The following is a 21,853-nucleotide window of genomic DNA, read 5'->3' as shown; positions in this document are numbered from 1 at the left end:
GGCTAAAGGTTATACTGGGAGTCTACAACCAGACTCATTTAGAAATGGAACCTATTGTGATACAGCAGCTGGAGAAGGAACATCATTTTTATTAGTTCCTACTGTTGTTCAACAGTCAAATCACTTTAAAACACATAATTATTGGTTGCCCAAAAAGTAATTGCGGGTTTTTTAAAAGAAAGTAAATGCAATGCCTGCATGCAATGCAGCTAAAAATAACAGCTGATAACTGACAGAAGAAAGAATGCAATTACAGAGTCACAAGCTGTGAAAAAATTTGTCAACGCCGACTATATGAAAAATCCGCAATTACTTTTTGGGCAACCCAATACTTTGGAATTTTCAAATCCGCTAATTCAGGGAAGTCTTCAAAGAAATGAGATCCTATAGGGAAATTCATTGTGCTTAACAGTGAAGCAGCCGAATATAGCAGATGTTCTATAGTTTCCTCTAGACGCTCTCACAGCTTCTGCAGCAGTTGTTTCTTACAAACTGTAGACCAGTCCCAGATTGACCCGATGGAGTCCTTCATCGGCTAGGGCTGCCGCCTCAGTGTACAACACACTGCTAAAACTGTAGACAAGGACTTGTCGCGAAGATCAGGTCGAGTGATCTCTCCTAATCACAGCAAGGCAATATACCTTTTGAATTTTAGATTGGGCCACATAATTTTGGAGCGTTCAAAATTTGTGACTATCTGTCATCTACTGCCCTTTGGTCCTTATCTCGAGGAACATATAGGTTGTCGTTGCAGGCAGATTCCATTTCTTGTGGAATGTGTAAGATTTACTACTAGTCTTTGCTAGCTTGTGTGCTCTACAATTGCCTGGAATATTTCTTTGGCCCGGCAACTATTACGGCGAATGCGCAGATTTGGGGTTGGCATGTTGCTGCGGGCTGTTGTGTGGCCATGGCCCTGTGGCTGAGGAGCTGGGGAAGCGAGGCCTTGTACTGTTGGTGTGAGGCCTTACCGGCCACTGCTTTGCCAGGTCGCCCACTCTGGCTTCCTGCTAGTGCCAGAGGTAGCTAGCCGGGCGGCTCTCTAGTTTTTAGTCTCTGCGTTGGCTTTTCGTTTATTTCTCTCTCTTTGTCTTCAGGCACATGGTATTTTGAGTATGGAAATTCCGAGACATCATTAATGGAGCAGCCGTTCGCTTTATACCAGCCGGTCGAATACCCCAAGTGCGGCCCAATTTCCCGGCACAGGCAATGGTATTTACAGACGAGCGTGATGAGATTCGTGCTATGGACCCCGCTAACCCCAGAATCAGCGAGCTGAATCGTGAAATAAACAGGGTAGTCAACGAACATAAGGGGAATTTGTGGCTAGAACACTTGGAGCAATGTAACTTAGGCACCGGTTTAGGCAAGCTGTGGTCTACCGTTAAGTCACTCTCGAACCCCGGTAGACGGGATGACAGGACCTCAATCACTTTTAACGAAATAACCGTGACTGATCCAGCTTGTTCAACCGCCAATTTATTGTGCATTCCTAGAGTGACAGGGCAAGGAGGAGAGTCATTCGCCGTATTCGTGGTCTCCGAGCCGATGAACAGCCATCACAATTTACCGTGGGCGAAGTTGCGAATATCAACCGTGGCGCCAAATCATCTAAGGCGTTGGGCTCTGACGGAATCTTTACATTGATGTTGAAGAATCAGGATTCACCTGGAGTTGAGTACCTTACTATTGTCCTCAACCTGTGCTTGAACACTCTTAAAGTTTCCGGATGTCTGGAAAATGGGCAGAGTGATCCCGCTACTGAAGCCTGGAAAGGAACCGGGTGTGGGGGAGTCGTACAGACCGATCTCCCTTCTCTCACCAGTGGCAAAGACGCTTGAGGCATTACTCCTCCCGAGCCTCGTAGGAGAATTTCCATTCGCCGAGCATCAACATGGATTTCGAAGACTACATAGCACAAAAACAGCTTTGCATGACATTACCGCACACATTTGCCGTGGCTTCATTCAGCCCAGACCATGTGATAGGATGGTCCTCGTGGCACTGGACCTATTGAAGGCATTCGACACGGTCAGCCATGCCATATTATTTGAGGGTATCGCCAACACGTCCCTCCAGCTAGGCCTGAAACGCTGGGTCGGGAATTATCTGTGTGGTCGCCAGTTATTTGTGGAATTTAGAGATAGGAAGTCGAAGCACCATAGAGTGAAACAGGGAGTTCCCCAAAGTGGGGTGATATCTCCGGCACTGTTTAACCTCTATCTATCCTCCATTTCACCCCCTCCAGACGGCATAGAGATCGTATCATATGCGGACGATTGTACGATCATGACATCAGCCCCCCACCCATTGATGACATCTGCGATGGGTTCAATGTCTACCTCAACGAACTTGCCTCATATTTCGCTGCAAGAAATCTGAAAATATCTGCCACCAAATCTTCAAAAACATTGTTCACCACAAATACGCGTGAGTTGAATACCGAGCTGACTGTGATGGAGAAATGATTCTGACCATCAAGTGTCCCAAAATACTTGGCGTCACATTCGACAGCTCTTACACATTCTCCCCACATGCCACAACAATTTGCGATAAAGTTAAAAGTAGACAAAGAGCAGACAAAGAAACCTTGTTGACCACGTACAAAGCAATTGGCCGGTCTGTGCTAACTTATGCAGCGCCAGTGTGGTCTCGTCGGCTTTGTGGCACGCAGAAGAATAATATTCAGATTTGTCAGAATGCCGCCCTTTGAACTGCGACGGGCCGCCTCCTCAGTTCTCATGTGGACCACCTCCATCAGGAGACAAAGATTCTACCATTGCGAAGACATAATTACATGCTGTCTAAGCAATACCTTTTGGACTGTTATCGCAGAGATCATCCGAATCATCATCTTGTGGATAGATATCCACCGCCCAGAAGCCTTAAGGTAGATCTACATAAGCCAGAGCTTGAGATTCAGCGCTACAAAAGAGAACCTCTAGATCAGACGGCATATCAAGAAGGTCTAGACAACATTCATGCAGATATGGTAAAAGATGCGTTAAATAGCTACCGGGTGAATGTAGCCTTGGAGAACGACCGTCTCCCATTGCACCTGAAGTTAAGTTGAAATTAACCTCCCCCGGCAAACCAGACTGGTTTTGGCAGACATGGTAGCAGATGCGTTAAATAGCTACCGGGTGAATGAAGTCCTTGGAGAACGACCGTCTCCCATTGCACCTGAAGTTAAGTTGAAAATAACCTCCCCCGGTAAACCAGACTAGTTCTGGCTCAACTACGTTCTGGCGGATGCAGCCGCCTCAACTCCTACAGAGCAAGGATTGATGGTGACATGCAAGATGTATGTCCCGTTTGTAACCAGGGGCCACAGGACCCACTCGACTCAGACCCAAATCCCTGTGGACGCACACCATCTTAGTCGCAGAGTTTCTGGGTCTTGACACTCAACAGAATCAAGCAGACGAAAGATAGAACACAACAAACTGCTACCACAACAACAGATTCTCTGGCATAGGCAGGTGCATGGTATGGTGTTTACTGTGTTTGTTATTTTATTTACTTGGCAGTCAAAGACTTGCTATTCTAGTCTAAAAAAAAGGCTTCCAAAAAACCTGAGTAAATGCAAATGTTAATCTAAATAATCCTTTTTATTTATTTTGCGTGCAAGATTTCCATTGCGAAAGAAGCCTAATTTTCTCTGTTGCTAACCAATTAATTCAAACAAAAATAAATGCCATAATACTTGTCTGGTAATAAGACATTCGAAACACTGTAGGCCAATTTCAGTTGGGAATAGTATTCGTAACTTTACGAAAATAATAGGTTTTTCCTTCGGTGATTATAATTTTGCGTGCTTAAATACGTTCAAATGGTTATATTTGCAATGATGGTCGTTTAGAATACAAGATAGCTATTACCCACTGCACAACCCAGGCAGTCTGCCATCAGACTCACTTAGACGTTTTCGTCCATTGTGATACCACAGGAACAGAAGAAGTAAGATACCTTCTAGTTCCTACCGTTGAACCAACCAGATCGCTTTAAAAAGCCCAATAACTTACGAACGTTCACATCCGCTAAATCAGACAGGTTCTCGAAGAAATGAGAACCTAAAGTGGAACTCCTTCTAACTGCTAGAGCGGGACACACACACAGAAGGTGTTCTATAGTCTCTTCTTCTTCGATGTCCCTACAGCTTCTGCAAAAGTTGTTGCTGGCAACATTCAGTCTGTCAGACAGTGACCTGTCATAACGGACACAATGACTGAGACGTCTGTTCTAGCCAATGACAGCAAAGCAGTAGACCTCTTCTAGGACCTCTAGATGAGGCCACATAGTTTTGGAATGCTGACAGCCCCCTCTTTATAACCATATATCATTAGTTGCCCTTCGGGACTGGTCCTGAAAACTTAGCATATATTTCGCTAGAGGCATACCCACAGATTCCAGTGTCCCTGGTGTGTGTACGGTAGTTCCTAGTCTCGCAAGCTTGTCCGCTTTACAATTTCCTGGGATATCTCTGTGGCCCGGCACCCAGAACAGGTGAATTTTGAACTGTTCAGCCATCTCATTGAGAGATCTGCGACAGTTGAGCGCGGTTTTTGTGTTCAGAAATATTGGGTTGCCCAAAAAGTAATTGCGGATTTTTCATATAGTCGGCGTTGACAAATTTTTTCACAGCCTGTGACTCTGTAATTGCATTCTTTCTTCTGTCAGTTATCAGCTGTTACTTTTAGCTTGCTTTAGAAAAAAGTGTAAAAAAAGTATATTTGATTAAAGTTCATTCTAAGTTTTATTAAAAATGCATTTACTTTCTTTTAAAAAATCCGCAATTACTTTTTGGGCAAACCAATACGTTCTCCAGACTGTCTGAGAAGATATTTATGCCAATCGTCGTAATGACATTATATCTTAGCCATTTCACCGCTTCCTCAGTTGGAAGGATCTCAGCTTGATACACACTGTAGTGGTCGGGTAACCTCTTCGATATGACCAGCTCTAAATCTTTAGAGTACACCCCAAAGCCCACCTGGTCATTTAGTTTGGAACCATCCGTATACAAGTCTATGTAACTTCTGTTACCAGGGATATCGTAGTTCCAATTGGTTCTATCAGGAATAGTGGTGCAGTAATTTTTATCACAAAAACGGCTCAGGTAGGGTGTAATCCACATTGCCTGGGACATTGGATATTGTATCAAGAATAACACAGTGTTCGTGGCCGCCTCATGACCAATGAGAAAGCTCTCTTAACCTCACGGTTCTCTTACCACTGTAGGCAACTTTGGGTAGCCCACTTTGCTGTTGCAGCTATATCTAAATCTTAATCGGCTTCTATGAAATTCACCAATTTTATTAAAAGTCATAAGGAAATCCTCCTGCCAAATTTCGAGAGAATCTATTAACAAATGAGCACTTTATTGCAATATTTCTCAAAATCAGAAGAACATATGCATGAGAGCTATATCTAAACCTGATAGTCGAAATAGTCGTCGAGAAAAGCGATGTAAAAAATTTTCGGAAGATTGGCCAATGAATGCTCTTGCAGTGGCTCTGGGAGTGAAATTCGGGCGATATATATATATATATACATGAGAGCTATATATAAATCTGAACCAATTTCCATAAAATTCAACAGTAATGTCGGGGTTCTTCAAAAAATTTTGAGGTCGGGAAGCAGTGTCGTAGCAGTGTGTTTTGAACTGAGGCGGCAGCCCTTGTCCGATAAAGGACTCCATCGGGCATCCGCACGTAGAAACGGCTGTCCTTTAAATCTCCTTCCCTTTATATATTGTAGTACGAGACAAAATAGCCTTCAGTTGAATTTACTTGAGTGCCATATTTGAAAAAATTTTCAAGATTCGATTAAAAAAACGATCGAATCAATTAATTTTTTTTATTTATTTTTTATTGTTTTGATTCAATTAAAAAATTAATTGAATCAATAAAATTTTTAATTGAAAGTGGCAAAAATTTCAATCACGACTGTAATTGAAAAAAATAGTATTCAATTAACAAATGATTGAGCCAATTAATTTTTTAATTGAAAATGATTTGATTTTCAATTAAAGTTCGAAGTTCGTTTTGCGATTTTTTTTTGTGTACCTTAAATATTCAAGTGAAACTGGGCACTAGGTGTACCAATCAAGCAACATTAAGGACAATTTTTCTATGTAAAGCCCAGATGTTTTAATCGACGATTGGTTAAATTTAGTTAGGACTGCGAGCTCAGTTATGTAAAATCGGTGCGGCAAGTGATAGCATGTGTAGGGCATGCGGGGAAGATGATGAGACGTTGGAGCATTTCCTTTGTCATTGCGCGACTTTCGTGTCTAACAGATACCAGCACTTAGGTGGAGACACAATACCACACATGAACCAACTTAAGGGAGTGGTATTGAAAACAATTAAGGATTTTTTAAGCAGCACGGAATTCTTAACTTAAAATTTTCTTTTTAGAGGTTACTTTATAGTTTTTAGAGCGCACAGCAAGCCGATTACTGGCTTAGGTGTATGTCCATAGTGGCATGGAGCGAATTAATATCTGCACCCTTTTTTCAACCTAACCTAACCTACATTGTCTTGCATAAACAATTCATTTGGTTTCGCAGATAAGTTCAGATCCCTAGATAGCCTTAGCGGATAGCCTAATCAGATTTCGCTACCTCTTTAGCTTTTGAAAAATTATAAGTGGCCGAACGGCGTGCCGCAGTTCTACACCTCTTTGGGGAAACGTTTTTACATGGCATAGTACCGCACAAATGTCGCCAGCAGAAGAAGGGGATAAACACAGATGACGTTTTTTTCTGATGTTCTCGCCAGGATTCGAAACCAGGCGTTCAGCGTCATAGGCGGCCATGCAAAAATTTCTTTTTTTGAAAAAAAAAATGTCAAAACCGAATAAATCGTTTATATCTGATAACACAAAAAGTCAAGGATGCTGAAACAACACATTTTACAGATGGCGTCACTTGAGCGAATGATAAAAAAGAGGGTGCAACGGCTATTACACAAGCCTTAGGTGTGAGTGTCGCCACCTTAATGAGTTCGGCTGTCATTTGGCATCGCGTGTTATAAATAAGGGGGCAGCGTATCGATGACAGCTCACTCCTCTATTCTGCATTGAGCTTTTATCTTCACTTCCATTAGAATTGTATTAATTTTCAGACAAATATAAAAATACCTTTCATATTAACTTGTGTTTCACAAAGACCGCTCTTTCGCCTCGAAGGAATCTAAAAGAATCATGTCTATTCCGGTTGAGAAATGTCTACCCTGACCGAATAAAGAACACGTCCTAATTCGATATTTACATTTGTTCCAGATGGAATTATTGTGTTTACTTAGGCATACAAATGCCTGCGCACCTGTGTTCAAGTTGCCCGTACGTAATAACATTCTTGATTGATTACAATTTCGATTGACTTTTATGTCTATTGGATTGATAATTAGCCACCAAGAGTACCTTGGCTATCTTTCTCAATTAATCAATTATTTATGACAAACAAATTCAAATAATTTGTTAAATAAAAACATGAACATGTGAAAGCATAGTGAATAAATATACCTTGGACACCATTTTTTTTTTTTGCTAATTATCTTTGAACAAAATTTTCAGTTATTTACTTGTTATTATTTTCTATGCTGTCTGCTTTGTAGTGACAAAAATCAGTAACTAAGATTATTAGGAAAAGGCCTTGCAGTCAGCCTATTAGCTTCAAGGTGATATGGTGCTTGTAATTTGTGTCCCAGTCACTAGCCACTAACTATTCCTATTTTTGACATTGAGGGAATCTAATCAGGGGATCTAATCTAATCGCATATCTGGTCTCTTAGCATCTGATATGTAGCCAACATATAACTCTTTTTGATAATCAAATCTTTTTTTTTCATACATGTTGCATTACCTCCTGCCCTCCGGCACATCTCGCAATTACAATGGAATTAAAATGGCTTTGACCATTGGAGGTCAAAGCTGTTATGTTACAATCATCCCACCGTCTTTTTTGGCCATCGTAGTTCAGAGGTAAGCATGTTCGCCTTCGACACTGAACGCTTGGGTTCAAATCCCAGCTAGAAATCCCTCATGGTGAAAGAATTGTCTTATGTTTTCTGTCGTGTAAGCTTTCTCTAGGACTCGGCAATAAAAGGTAACTTGTCATTGAGCTTAAACTTATATCGGAAATCACTCAGAGGTGTCGTACTGCGGTACGCCGTTCGGACTAGGCCATAAAAAGGAGGCCTCTTTTCATTGAGCTTAAACTTGAATCGGACTGCACTCATTGATGTGTGAGAAGTTTGCCCCTGTTCCTTAGTGGAATGTTCATGGGCAAAATTTGCAATATACCGATCTCCCGATTCAAGTTCTTGGACCCATAAAAGGTGCATTTATTACCCGATTTCGCTACGATTTTGTACAGCAAGTTGTATTAGGCCTCCAGACGCTCCAGATCATACTAAAGGGTGATTTTTTTGAGGTTAGGATTTTCATGCATTAGTATTTGACAGATCACGTGGGATTTCAGACATGGTGTCAAAGAGAAAGATGCTCAGTATGCTTTGACATTTCATCATGAATAGACTTACTAACGAGCAACGCTTGCAAATCATTGAATTTTATTACCAAAATCAGTGTTCGGTTCGAAATGTGTTCAAATTTTGACAAATTTTGTTCAGCGATGGTTGAATGGCTACGTAAATAAGCAAAATTGCCGCATTTGGAGTGAAGAGCAACCAGAAGCCGTTCAAGAACTGCCCATGCATCCCGAAAAATGCACTGTTTGGTGTGGTTTGTACGCTGGTGGAATCATTGGACCGTATTTTTTCAAAGATGCTGTTGGACGCAACGTTACGGTGAATGAACACATTTCGAACCGAACACTGATTTTGGTAATAAAATTCAATGATTTGCAAGCGTTGCTCGTTAGTAAGTCTATTCATGATAAAATGTCAAAGCATACTGAGCATCTTTCTCTTTGACACCATGTCTGAAATCCCACGTGATCTGTCAAATACTAATGCATGAAAATCCTAACCTCAAAAAAATCACCCTTTATATTTGGGTTTAGGTGCCATATGTACCCAATTTCGATCTTGGACCCATAGAAGGCGCTTTATTACCACTGAAATTTGGCACAGTGATTTATGTGTGTCCCCTCGTAATCTTTGCGGAATACGGTTTCGATGAGACTACAATTGGATATAGCTGCCACATATACCGATCTCCCGATTTAAGATCTTGAACCCATATAAAGGCCATAAATGCCGATATTGCCGATATTTTGAACATTGGGCTGTGTTAGAATCTTCGTGTCGAGTTTGGTCCAAATCGAATATAGCAGCTATGGAATAATAAATTCTGTATTTTTCCACAGATTTTGACGAAATGTGGTAAAGTGATGGTCATCCAAAGTTCGGAACGGCCAAGCTTCATGTTTTTTTTTTGTATAAATGCTACGATTACTTTTTACAGGCAAACCAAACTAAGTTTAAATTTAGAAAAAGTTATTTCGGAAGAGAATTTAGAAAAAGTTATTTCGGAAAATATTCCCTTAATGAGTCCGAAGTATTAAATATATTAAATGGCACGAATAACTCATCACTATATAAATACATAGAAAATTGTACTAAGTATAGAAAATTAATTATTAATGAATTCAGTTTTTAATAACCAAAATGAAAAAAGAAAAAGCAAGAAACATATAGAAACAAACAACAATTTAGTGATAAGCATTGTATTACGGCTAACAGCATTTTTGCTAAGCCTAACATAGATTGTATTTAAGAACTTTATGAAATACTATTCTTGAATTGTAATTTGAATTCAATCTATTAATAAATAATAAAAATAATAAATAAATCAAGTGACAGCTGTCAAAAAGACCAAATGCGAAAAAAGTGTGGCCAGATTGCAACACGGCTCATAAATCAACTTAACTTTACATATAAAGTCGCATATCGATATTTCGAAGTGTTACAAACAAAAGCCACCGTAGCGCAGAGGTTAGCATGTCCGCCTATGACGCTGAACGCCTGGGTTCGAATCCTGGCGAGACCATCAGACAAATTTTCAGCGGTGGTTTTGCCCTCCTAATGCTGGCAACATTTGTGAGGTACTGTGCCATGGTAAACTTCTCTTCAAAGAGGTGTCGCACTGCGGCACGCCGTTCGGACTTGGCTGTAAAAAGGAGGCCCCTTATCATTGAGCTTAAAACTTAAATCGGACAGCACTCATTGATATGTGAGATGTTTGCCCTTGTTCCTTAGTGGAATGTTCATGGGCAAAAATTGGCAATTTTTACAAACAAAAGACAAAATTCGTATATCTTATGGTGATGGTTATAAAAATGGATTTTAAACAAATTAATAGAAGTCAGTGAACAACTAAACATTGCTAGAGATCTATAATAACAAAGGCAATATACTACATATCAAGGCGTATTTAATAAGGTGGCAACGTCAACCCAACTGATATGTCAACTCATTTTTGAATTTAAAATAAATAATTTATAAATTGTGTTTGCTGCTGTTATGGCTTCTAAACTTAGGGTACATAATGGCACACCATATGTTTCACTCGGGGAACTTATGTATATTGTGTCGTCCCCGAAAGATTCCAAAAGCGTAAAAGAACACTGATAAAATGTACGTCAATACAATGCCGGACATTAAAATGAAGAAGATAAGGAACCAACATGCATGACAAAACGGCCAGGCGGTCTGGAAAAGCTCCCTCCAATATGGAATTTAAAGCTATAGTAGTCAAGAATGGCGAAAGGGCTTTTGCATGAAGATAATCCTGCACCTACTCTCGTAATTTCAGAGCAGTCTTAAAATAGGTGCTCAATCGTCTATGACTGCTGCTCATCCCCACAAATCAAGCTTAGATCCGTCATGTGACCAGCGCAAGGTCGAAGTCCTGACATTGCTATGGTTTTTCAGGACATTTAGTAGTAAGAGTGGCAGCACTATGACATCTAGGAGAGGTCACATGAACATAGCAAGTTACCTAGCATTTTGGCAGCATACTATATACATTCTGAACGGCCACACACCATGATGACAACATCATCCTGATAGCCAACAAACTTTAACTGTCCTTCTGAAATGACCTGAATATTCGACAGATATCCAAAAAAAAAATGGGTACAAAACCCCTCCCTATGGTGATTGAGCTCTAATAACAATCTTCTTATTTGAGCCATTTGTTAGCATTCACTTATTAAAACTATTTTAACCTGCCATCTTGGTGGTTTGTTGGGTTTTTGTTGTAGCCACATTTTCATGTGAAGGTGGCGATCCTCATCAGGCTCCTGTAGGTGAGCAAGCTCGTTCTGGTCCAAAATACCAATCACCGCGCGAACAGGGTGGCCATTGGTTATTTGAAGGCGCCAATAACCCCCCTTGTGTCAAGGGGGGTCATAGGGCATCATAGGCACTCAGTATTTGTGCAAGAGTCGGTGCCGCCCGGCCTCTCACTGAGACTGTCCGCTCGATACCGCTGATTGTCCGAGACTGCCGTTGCAGCTACTCCGTTTGGACCATTCCACTATCCGCAACCTGTGGACGTGCCCGGTAGCTCGCAGCTAAGCTTCTGGTGATAGTGACAATGAACACCACACAGATCGGACCTCAGTGTTCCAGCCAGTTTTGTGGATAGAGCCTCTGGAGCTAATTGGTATTTTGAACATTTTTAAATATGTGTTTTCTTGACACTTAAAAATCAATTAACTTCTTTCTTCTTGTTCTGATTGGTTGAAACCAATATGCCGAAAATTTTAAATGTCAGGGCGAATCGAATTTTTTTGGCCCTGTTTACAAATTTTGACATATGAAATTCCCAAAAAAGATGCTTTCTTGTAGCAAATCGCCGATGCGGCCACCGTATTAAATACGCCTTGGGTCGGAGCAAATTTGCCGCAAAATTTAAAATTCTTCGTCCCGTTAAGTTCCGAAAAAGATGCCAAGGCGCCTTGAAAGATGCTTTGTTGTAGCAATTCGCCGATGCGGCTACCTCATTAATACGCCTTGCTACATATGTTTTATCACTTTTATATATGTCAGCACTATCGACGATTTCCTAAAATCAGTTTTTATATACCCTTTTTCCATGTATGTCTACATTTTGTAGGAGCATACAAAACTGCTAAAATCAAATTAGTTACAACAATAAGGGTGATCAATAACAATTACACAACTGGTTAATACAAAATACAATATTATTTGTTATTAACCCAATACACTAAACAAAATGCCCTCGTTATTAAGTTCAAGTTAAAATTTAAAACAAAAAAAAAAAAACCCAACATAAGTTTGTACGTTTAATATTAAAAACCAAAAGAGAACATAAACGCTTTTAAAGAGATATATGTATGTATGTATGTAAGAGAGAAGAAAAAAATAATGTTGAATTATAGGTATTCTTTGCTCACCAAATATCTCATCTGAGCTTTGAGCTCCACTTGCAGAATATTTATGCATAAAGGTTTCTGGCAAGTTGAAAATATCTTTGCGATTATTGACAAAACATATGTGGCAACTGCGATATGAAAATGACTTATCCGATGTCAAACTTTGCGTTCTACGAAAGTAGGGTATTTTCTTGTCATTACGCTTCAATTTTCCATCCAGATGTTGTCCTCCATCAAAGCTCGACTGTTTGTAATGCGGCAGTTTACGATGACTCAGCGTTTCCTTGTATATGGGCGCCAGATAACTAACGGTATCGCAGATCAAACAATGCCAGGTCACCGAATTATTATCGGTGTCACATTTGTCACACACCCAGCGACGGTTTAATGATGGATTCGAAAAGTGATGAAACAATTCTATGGAGTTTTTTACATATTTTCTTGTGTTCTCACAATCTACGCAATTAGCCGGTAAATGTTGTTGATTCCGCTGTGGTCGTTTGAGACAACCTCTAAGTAGCGACTTATAAACGCGTTTGTATTCATTCCTGAAATGTGAAATATCCATACAATTATGTACTGCATTAATAAATATTCAATTTCTTTGTTTGTGTATGGTATGGTGTGGTGTGGTGTCTCTCTGATAAACTTTTCATGTAGATAAGGAAAAGAAACAAAGAAAAAAAACGACATTTTTTTTATTGAATTAATGAGTGTTTGTTAAAATTAATCTGCTTTTTGCCAAATATGCCACATTTTTCCCATGGGACTAACAAGCTCACAAAATTTACCAACTTTGAAAACAAGGATTTTGATACACCTCAACCTCAACCTCCCATGTAAAATTTCAATCGGATCATATAAAAATTCTGCTCTCTGGGGATTCAAGAAGCCATAACGAAAGACCTATTTTTATGACACCAAGGCATGACACAATTGGCAGGTAGTGTACCGTAAGCAGCTGAGTGTACTATCTGTCAACGAATTTTGGTTGTGTGTGTATTATCGTTAAGAACCATGTTACACACAAACAACGTAAAATGGCGCGAACTGGTAACATACACAAAATCAGAGTTGAACTAATCACTGATTTTGACAGATAGTGCACTCAATATTTTTTCTTGTAAATGAATATATCTTGCACGAAGGCCACAGTGTAGCAAAGGATGGCATGTCCCCATGTGTTCGACTTCTGGCGAGAACATCAGAAGAAATTTTTAGCGGTAGTTATCCCCTTACTAATGCTGGGGACATTTGTTAGACATTTAGCCGTATTTAAGTGTTCTACTAAGTGGTTTCGACTTGCGGCGCTTCGTTCGGACTAGGCAATACAAGTAGGTCCCATAAAAAGCTAACGTTAGTATTTAAAAGATCGTGCGGATACTAACCCACCGACGCCACTATGGACATGCACAGTCCAGTCTTGTCCCTCTAAATACTAAAAAAGTTACCTCGATGTTTGGCATTATGTAGACGGGCCGTAGGCTCGAAATAGGGTCTGAATCCGAGGATAGTCCACTGGCTCTACAGGAACGTGATTAGACCAATACTTACATACGCCTCTGAAGTTTGGTGGACTGCTATGGAGAAAAAGTGCAACATAGGGCCCTTATGTTGCTCTCTGAACCTATTGTCTTGGCATAGACGGAGTGATGAGGACCACGCCCACTAGGGCACTGGAGACTATTCTAGATATCCGACCCATTGACATACAGATTAAGTGTGAGATAGCCACTGCGGCTATGAGACTTAAGGCTATGGAAGAACGGATTGAGGATGGGAGCAGCTCATACCATCGCGGTATAATCGAGGCGACGATAGGAAACCTTGAAGAAAGGGAAGAGGTTTCTGATCGGATACCTGAGATGAACCTTGAAATCGAGTGCGAGGCACTGCTGCCATCGGCACAGTCTTGGATTAACGGTACCCTAGTATTGTCATCTGGAAGATCATGTTACACGTATGGATAAAAGCTAGAGGACAGAATGGGTCTGGGGGTTTACATTGAGAACCCAGGGACTGAGATCTGTTTTAAACCGCCTGACCATAATACGATCCTACAGGCGGAGATCCGGGCGATCACAGAATGCGTGAGATGGTGTGATACTAACGTGAGGACGTCGAGTATGAACATCTTTATCGACAGTAAAATTGCCATAAGGGCAATAACAACCGGGACGGTAAGGTCACGAACAGTCTTGTAGTGTAAGAAGGAGATTAACGCTTTCTCTGAGGATAGCAAAATCCGCATCGTTTGGTTGCCGGGCCATAACGGAGTAAGGGGAAATGAAAGGGCAGAAGATTTGGTGTTGAAGGCTAGAGGACTGCCGTCAATAAACTTGGTTAACCCGAAGCCTTTCGGGTCGACACAATCCGAGTTAAGGGAGTGGGCAACGAATGAGTATGCAACATTGTGGAACAGCGAAACGGTCGGTAGGACGGCGAAAATCCTATCGGTGGATCCAGATCGTGAGAAGAAGAGGCTATTACTGAAAGGAGCAAGAAGGAGGTCAGTATAGCTATTGGTATCATAACGGAACACATAGGACTACGAGCTCACTTATGTAAAATCGGGCATGCGGGGAAGATGACGAGACGTTGAGGCATTTCCTTTGCCATTGCCTGGCACTTAGGTGGAGACACAATACCAGAGTGGTATTGAAAACAGTTAAGGATTTTGTAAGTAGCAAGGAATTCCTTACTTAAAAATTTCTTTTGATAGGTTACTTTATAGATCTTAGAGCGCACAACAAGCCGATTACTGGCTTAGGTGTATGTCCATGTTGTTGTTGTTGTAGCAGTGTGTTGTACACTGAGGCGGCAGCCTTTGCCAATGAAGGAATCCTTTGGGTCAATCCGGTACGTACAACCGGCTGCAATGGGATTGAGGTGTATGTATATAGTGGCATGGGGCGGATTAATATCTGCACCCTCTGTTAACTGCAAGTCCGGCCCTGTTAGTTTGGCTGTTGCTCATGCCCAAAAATTGTTTGCAAGTTATTGTTGCTGTTTTGTGCATCATCTCAATTTTACTACCTGCCTAAGAATCTAAGTTCGCATGCACTTTCACACACACGCCTACGCATGTCTGTCTGGTCGCTGTCTAGCCGCTGTCTGTTCCATTAGATTGGGGATGCACGTTAATGTATGTGTGCGTGTGTGTACATAAACCTTTTTTGTACATGAAGCCTTTTTTTATACATAAAAGCAGTTGCATTTTTGGTTGCAATTGCATTTTTAGCTTTGCATATAATTACTAGTCTTTCTCGTTAGCAACAAGCAAGTCAATAAAGTGGTTCAATTCGGAACTTAAATTAGTTTGAAAGTTTGTTGTTGTGTTTTATTTTTTTCGGATCAAAAAGTCTGTAAAAACTATTACAGACTCAAACATTGGTGACCCCGACGTGATTTCTACGTAGATGACATGCTTTCTGGTGGCAATACCATAGCAGAGGTCGAAGAGATAAGGCATCAAGTAACAGCTTTGCTTAAAAAGGGCGAATTCTTGATTCGCAAGTGGTGCTCCAATGATCCAGATGCCCTACGGGATGTTCCTGCAGAAGACTGTGAAACATTGTTAAAATTTCATGACGGTACAGATGTCACCAAAACTCTTGGGCTCACTTGGGATCCCCAGAGTGATAGTTTCATTTTCTCTTTTACCCCCATTGATGACTGGAAGGTGGTGACAAAGCGGTCCATTTTATCTTCGATTGCCCGCCTTTACGATCCATTGGGTTTGATTGGTCCAGTCATTACAAAGGCAAAAATGTTTATGCAGCATCTGTGGAAACTCAATCTTCAATGGGATGAAAGCTTGCCTCAATCACTACATTCATTGTGGATTGAATATATTTCGAAATTCGATCTGATGCACCGTTTCACATTTCCACGGCATGTTTCAATGGCGTCGGCATCATTGCAGATTCATGGTTTCTGCGATGCCAGCTTGGCTGCTTACGGCGCATGTGTCTATGTGAGGTCCCAATTCAACAGCGTCATTAAATCTGAACTTCTGTGCTCTAAATCGAGAGTTGCCCCATTGAAGACGCTCACTGTACCAAAACTCGAACTTTCAGCTGCATGCCTTCTAGCTGAGCTGATTGATACTGTGGTGAAATCTCTAGATTTTCACTGTGAAATCCATTGTTGGTCCGATTCGATGGTGGTGTTGTCCTGGCTTCGAGAGCTGCCATCCAACTTCAACGTTTTCGTTGCCAATCGAATTTCTCGAATTCAGTCATATGGGACTCGAATTACCTGGCACTACGTTCCAACAAAACTCAATCCAGCAGACATCTTGTCGAGAGGTGCGACACCTGGGGAGCTACTCCATTCATCACTGTGGAAAGGTGGTCCAAACTTCCTGCTGAATGAAGCATCAAACTGGCCTGATACTGCAAGTTATGTGGATGACTTACCTGAGCGTAGAAGACATGTATTGTTGACGACCTCTCTTACTGATTTGTCGATACAGTGTAAGTATCGCAATTCTTTTTTGAAAATGCAACGAATTTTTGCGTATGTTTCTAAATTTGTATATTCCAAATTGAGTGCCCATACCGAAGTATTAACCCCTGACGACATTAGAGCTGGTACTCGCCTCCTGGTTAAAAACATTCAGCTTGTACATTTTTCTGAGGAATACAAGGCGTTGAAATCAGATAAGGAAATTGCATCGTCTAGCAAGTTGTATTCGTTGGCACCTATTATTGATGAGTTTGGGTTAATTCGAGTTGGTGGGCGTCTCCAAAACTCAACCCTGGACTTTGATGCTCGTCACCCCATTATTCTGCCCAAAAAGCATCCGTTTGCTGCATCAATGGTGATGCATTTTCATCACAAGCTACTTCATGCCGGAGCTCAGTGTTTGCTGGCTGCAATTCGACAGCAATTTTGGCCAATTGGAGGACGAAAGCTGATAGCTTCCATTATTTCGAAGTGTGTCCGATGTTTTAGAATGAAGCCGAAATTGCTCCAAAACGTCATGGGAAATTTGCCTTCAGACCGAGTAAGGCCAAACAGAGCCTTTCATACAACTGGAATCGATTTTTGTGGGCCATTCTTTTACAAGTCGGAGGTGAAGAGCCGCCCTCCTGTGAAATGCTATATTTGCATATTTATTTGCTTTTCAACAAAGGCAACCCATCTCGAGGTTGTCCAGGATTTATCAACACCTTCATTTTTGTGCTCGCTTCGACGCTTCGTTGCCACGAGAGGCAAACCCAAAACGATTTGGTCAGACAATGCATCAAATTTTGTGGGCGCAAAAAATGAGTTGGATGAATTAAAGCAGATGTTTTCGAGGCAATCACATCTAAATGCCATTCATGATCAATGTCTTGATGATGGCATTGATTGGAAATTTATTCCACCCAGATCCCCACATTTTGGTGGCCTCTGGGAAGCGGCTGTAAAGTCTGCTAAATTCCATTTTTATCGAGCAGTTGGCCTAAACAAACTTACTTTCGACGAGCTACGCACACTAGTCTGCCAAATTTCTGCAATCTTAAACTCTCGTCCATTGTGCCCGCTCTCCGAGGACCCTGAGGACCTAGATATATTGACGCCTGGCCATTTTTTAGTGGGTGGTCCACTTATTTCAATACCCGAGCCGAATATGTCATGGATAAATTTCGGTCGTCTCAACAGTTGGCAAAAGGTATCGGAATTGCAACAGATTTTTTGGAGAAAGTGGAGTACGTCCTACCTAACGCTGCTACAAGAGAGATCCAAATGGCAGGCTCAAAGTGACAATATATCTGTTGGTGCCATGGTCGTAATAAAAGATGAAAATTTGCCCCCACTAAAGTGGCAAATGGGACGAGTGGAGGAAACTATAAAGGGCGAAGACGGAATAGTTCGAGTGGTGAATGTTCGAACAAGTAGCGGAATCTTTAAGCGAGCCATAACCAAACTAGCCGTACTGCCGATAAGTGAATCAGTTGAAGCCCCAAGACCTTCAACGGGGGGAGGATGTTAACTGCAAGTCCGGCCCTGTTAGTTTGGCTGTTGCTCATGCCCAAAAATTGTTTGCAAGTTATTGTTGCTGTTTTGTGCATCATCTCAATTTTACTACCTGCCTAAGAATCTAAGTTCGCATGCACTTTCACACACACGCCTACGCATGTCTGTCTGGTCGCTGTCTAGCCGCTGTCTGTTCCATTAGATTGGGGATGCACGTTAATGTATGTGTGCGTGTGTGTACATAAACCTTTTTTGTACATGAAGCCTTTTTTTATACATAAAAGCAGTTGCATTTTTGGTTGCAATTGCATTTTTAGCTTTGCATATAATTACTAGTCTTTCTCGTTAGCAACAAGCAAGTCAATAAAGTGGTTCAATTCGGAACTTAAATTAGTTTGAAAGTTTGTTGTTGTGTTTTATTTTTTTTCGGATCAAAAAGTCTGTAAAAACTATTACAGACTCAAACACCCTCTTTTCAACCTAACACAACCCTAACCTAACCTACCTCGAATAAATCTAATCCAGATGGCAATACCAGAGATCCGTCAACCCAAGACCGTACTGTTGCCAGCAGTGCCTCTTCTCAGGTATTCGATGGCAAACATCTTCCATTTCATCCAGTTTCCTATAGTCAAATCGAAATTTTTTTCTAATGTTTTCAGCAGGATTTGGACCCAGAGCGCTACCATTGCTCTTTTTCTTTATCGCAGTCCTCTAAACATATTTGTATATAGCTGCCATATTTGTATATAGATGCCAAAATTTGATATTCGATATAGTCCAATATGAAATTTTCATCTGGCTGAAGAAGAAATATAGTCTGGAGTGAGTCCCGTCTATAGTATATTCTATTATCTGAATACAGACAATCTTGGCATAGAAGCAATAAAATATCTGTTCTGGGGTGGCTCACCTCTGCGAATCTAAATTCGATTAAAATTTTTGGAATATCATTAAAACTCAAATAAGGGGAATACGTCAGTCCAGTTGAATTTTGGCTACCCATTTCAGCTCCAAAGGTAATTATACCAGTTTCGGCTCGCCCGAACTGAAACCACTCTATGCCTAGGGTGATCCAAGCGCTTATTAGGCACAAGATATCGTTAAGTTACTAACAAGCTATTAGAACACAATGTGGCTGCAATTTTAACTCACAACTTGCCTTCCTCTTTCTAATTTTGCAGTTTTACGTTTGAAAGCCTGAAGTTTTTCTATTATTTTCCACCCCTTAAATTTTGATATTATGCCTAAAATGGCACAAAACAAAAAGTATTTGTTTAACATTTTTAACGGAAATTATTTTTGAAGTCTACATGCATTAGAAATAGATGTAAAACATCAATCTAGCTCTTTTTTTATGCGCTTTAGAATCCTCTGTCTATCCGTTGTCCCTATTTTTTTGCACATAACTGTATTTCATATTGATGTGGATATAACTCCCGTGTAAAATGGTCCTTCGACCTTTTGAGCCCCTAGAATTTTGAACTTTTACGCAAATTTGGTTGTTGTTGTAGCAGTGTGTCGTACACTGAGGCGGCAGTCCTTGCCGACGAAGGAATACATCGGGTTAATCCGTTATGTACAACCGGCTGCCATGGGATTGAAATTTGGTATATGAAGTACGTCTGTGTAGGAGGCCACCGTAGCGCAGAGGTTTGCATGTCCGCTTATGGTGTTGTAGTAGCAGCGTGTTGTACAGTAGGGCGGCAGTCCTTGCCGATGAAGGACTTCATCCGCTATGACGCTGAACGCCTGCTTTCGAATTCTGGCGAGAACATCAGACACACTACCAACACAAAATCCAGGCTAGATAAGTCCCTTAATCGATTCAGGGATTTGAGTTGTGAGCCTCTGGAGGATGTCTCATTTTTAACTGGTATAGTTAAAACTTGGTACGTTGTATACATGTACGTAAAATCTCGCCCAGATTATATAAAAATCGTTCAGCCGATTTGAATTCTTGAAGTTCTAAGAAAAAGCAATAATTATCTGATTTTATTTTTATACCTTCCACCATAGGATGGGGGTATACTAATTTCGTCATTCTGTTTGTAGCACCTCGAAATATGCGACTAAGACACCATAAAGTATATATATTCTTGATCGTCAAATCATTTGAAGTTGATCTAGCCATGTCCGTCAGTCCGTTTGTCTGTCGAAAGCACGTCAACTTTCGAAGGAGTAAAGCTAGGCGCATGAAATTTTGCATAAATACTTTTTATAAGTGTAGGTCGGTTGGGATTGTAAATGGGCCAAATCGATTCATGTTTTGATATAGCTGCCATATAAACCGATCTTGGGTCTTGATTTCTTGAGCCTGTAGAGGGCGCAATTCTCGTCCGATTTGACTGAAATTTTAAATTGCACGTGGTGTTTTGGTATCACTTTCTTCAATTGTGCTAAGTATGGTTCAAATCGGTTCATAACTTGGTATAACTGCCATATAAACCGATCTGGGATCTTGATTTCTTGAGCCTATAGAGGAGCAATTCTCGTCCGATTTGAGTGAAATTTTGCACGTGGTGTTTTGGTATCACTTTCAACAACTGTGCTAAGCATGATTCAAATCGGTTTATAACCTGGTATAGATGACATATAAACCAATATTGGATCTTGACTTCTTGAGCCGCTGGAGGGCGTAATTCTCTTCCGATTTGGCTGAAATTTTGCATGAAGTGTTTTGATATGATTTCCAATAACAGTGTTTAATATGGCACAAATCGGTACTTAACCTGATGTAGCTGCCATATAAACCGATCTGGGATCTTGACTTCTTGAGCCTCTAGAGGGCACAATTCTCATCTGATTTGGGTGAAATTTTGTACAACGGCTTCTCCCATGACCTTCAACATATGTGAGTGCAATATGGTCCGAATCGATATATAGCTTGATACAGCTCCCATATAAACCGATCTCCCGATTTTGCTTCTTGAGCCCCTACGAGGCGCAATTCTTATCCGAATGAACTAAAATATTACACAATGACTTCTACAATGTTCAGCATTACATAGCTCCAATAGCATACAGTTTTTATACATTATTCTTTTTTGCCTTAAAAGAGATACCGCACAAAGAACTCGACAAATGCGATCCATGGTGGAGGATATATATAAGATTCGGCCCGGCCGAACTTAGCACGATCTCACTCTTAAAAAGCGGATGTCTACTTTAACAGAATTCAAAGTAGACATCAAAAATTCGGCCCAACTGAATTTAGTACGTTTTTACATGCTTTGTCGTGTGAGATATAGGCACCATATTGGCAAAGCCAGAAGGCATAGATCCAATTTTTAACGAACGTATAAACAGTTTATTTTTATTTTATTGCCAATCATATGATCTAATTGGATAGCTTAAGACACCTTACCGCCAAAGTTTTGACAAAAATTTTAATAAAATTCTTTAGACAATTGTAGGTAGTGTAGTGTTAACATATGCATTAACTTTTTTAACTCAATATGCATTAGAGATACTACAAAGTACTCAAGTGCGGCATGTGGATCAATTCCGTAT

At 40.7% G+C, this 21,853-nt stretch overlaps 1 protein-coding gene across 1 annotated transcript in view; it reads right to left on the bottom strand.

Annotated features, from left to right (window-relative positions):
• Window positions 1–21,853, bottom strand: part of LOC106083911 (calpain-D) — a 35,585-nt gene that overhangs the window by 11,837 nt on the left and 1,895 nt on the right. Inside the window, exon 2 of the mRNA XM_013247218.2 lies at window positions 12,395–12,921. Within this exon, the coding sequence (XP_013102672.2) occupies window positions 12,395–12,921 (527 nt within the window). The remainder of the gene's footprint in view (window positions 1–12,394; window positions 12,922–21,853) is intronic.

Source organism: Stomoxys calcitrans, chromosome 4 (genome assembly GCF_963082655.1).
Source record: "Stomoxys calcitrans chromosome 4, idStoCalc2.1, whole genome shotgun sequence".
NCBI lineage: Eukaryota > Metazoa > Arthropoda > Insecta > Diptera > Muscidae > Stomoxys > Stomoxys calcitrans.
Note: the sequence above shows the minus strand (reverse complement) of the source record. Positions and strands in the feature narration are given on the sequence as shown.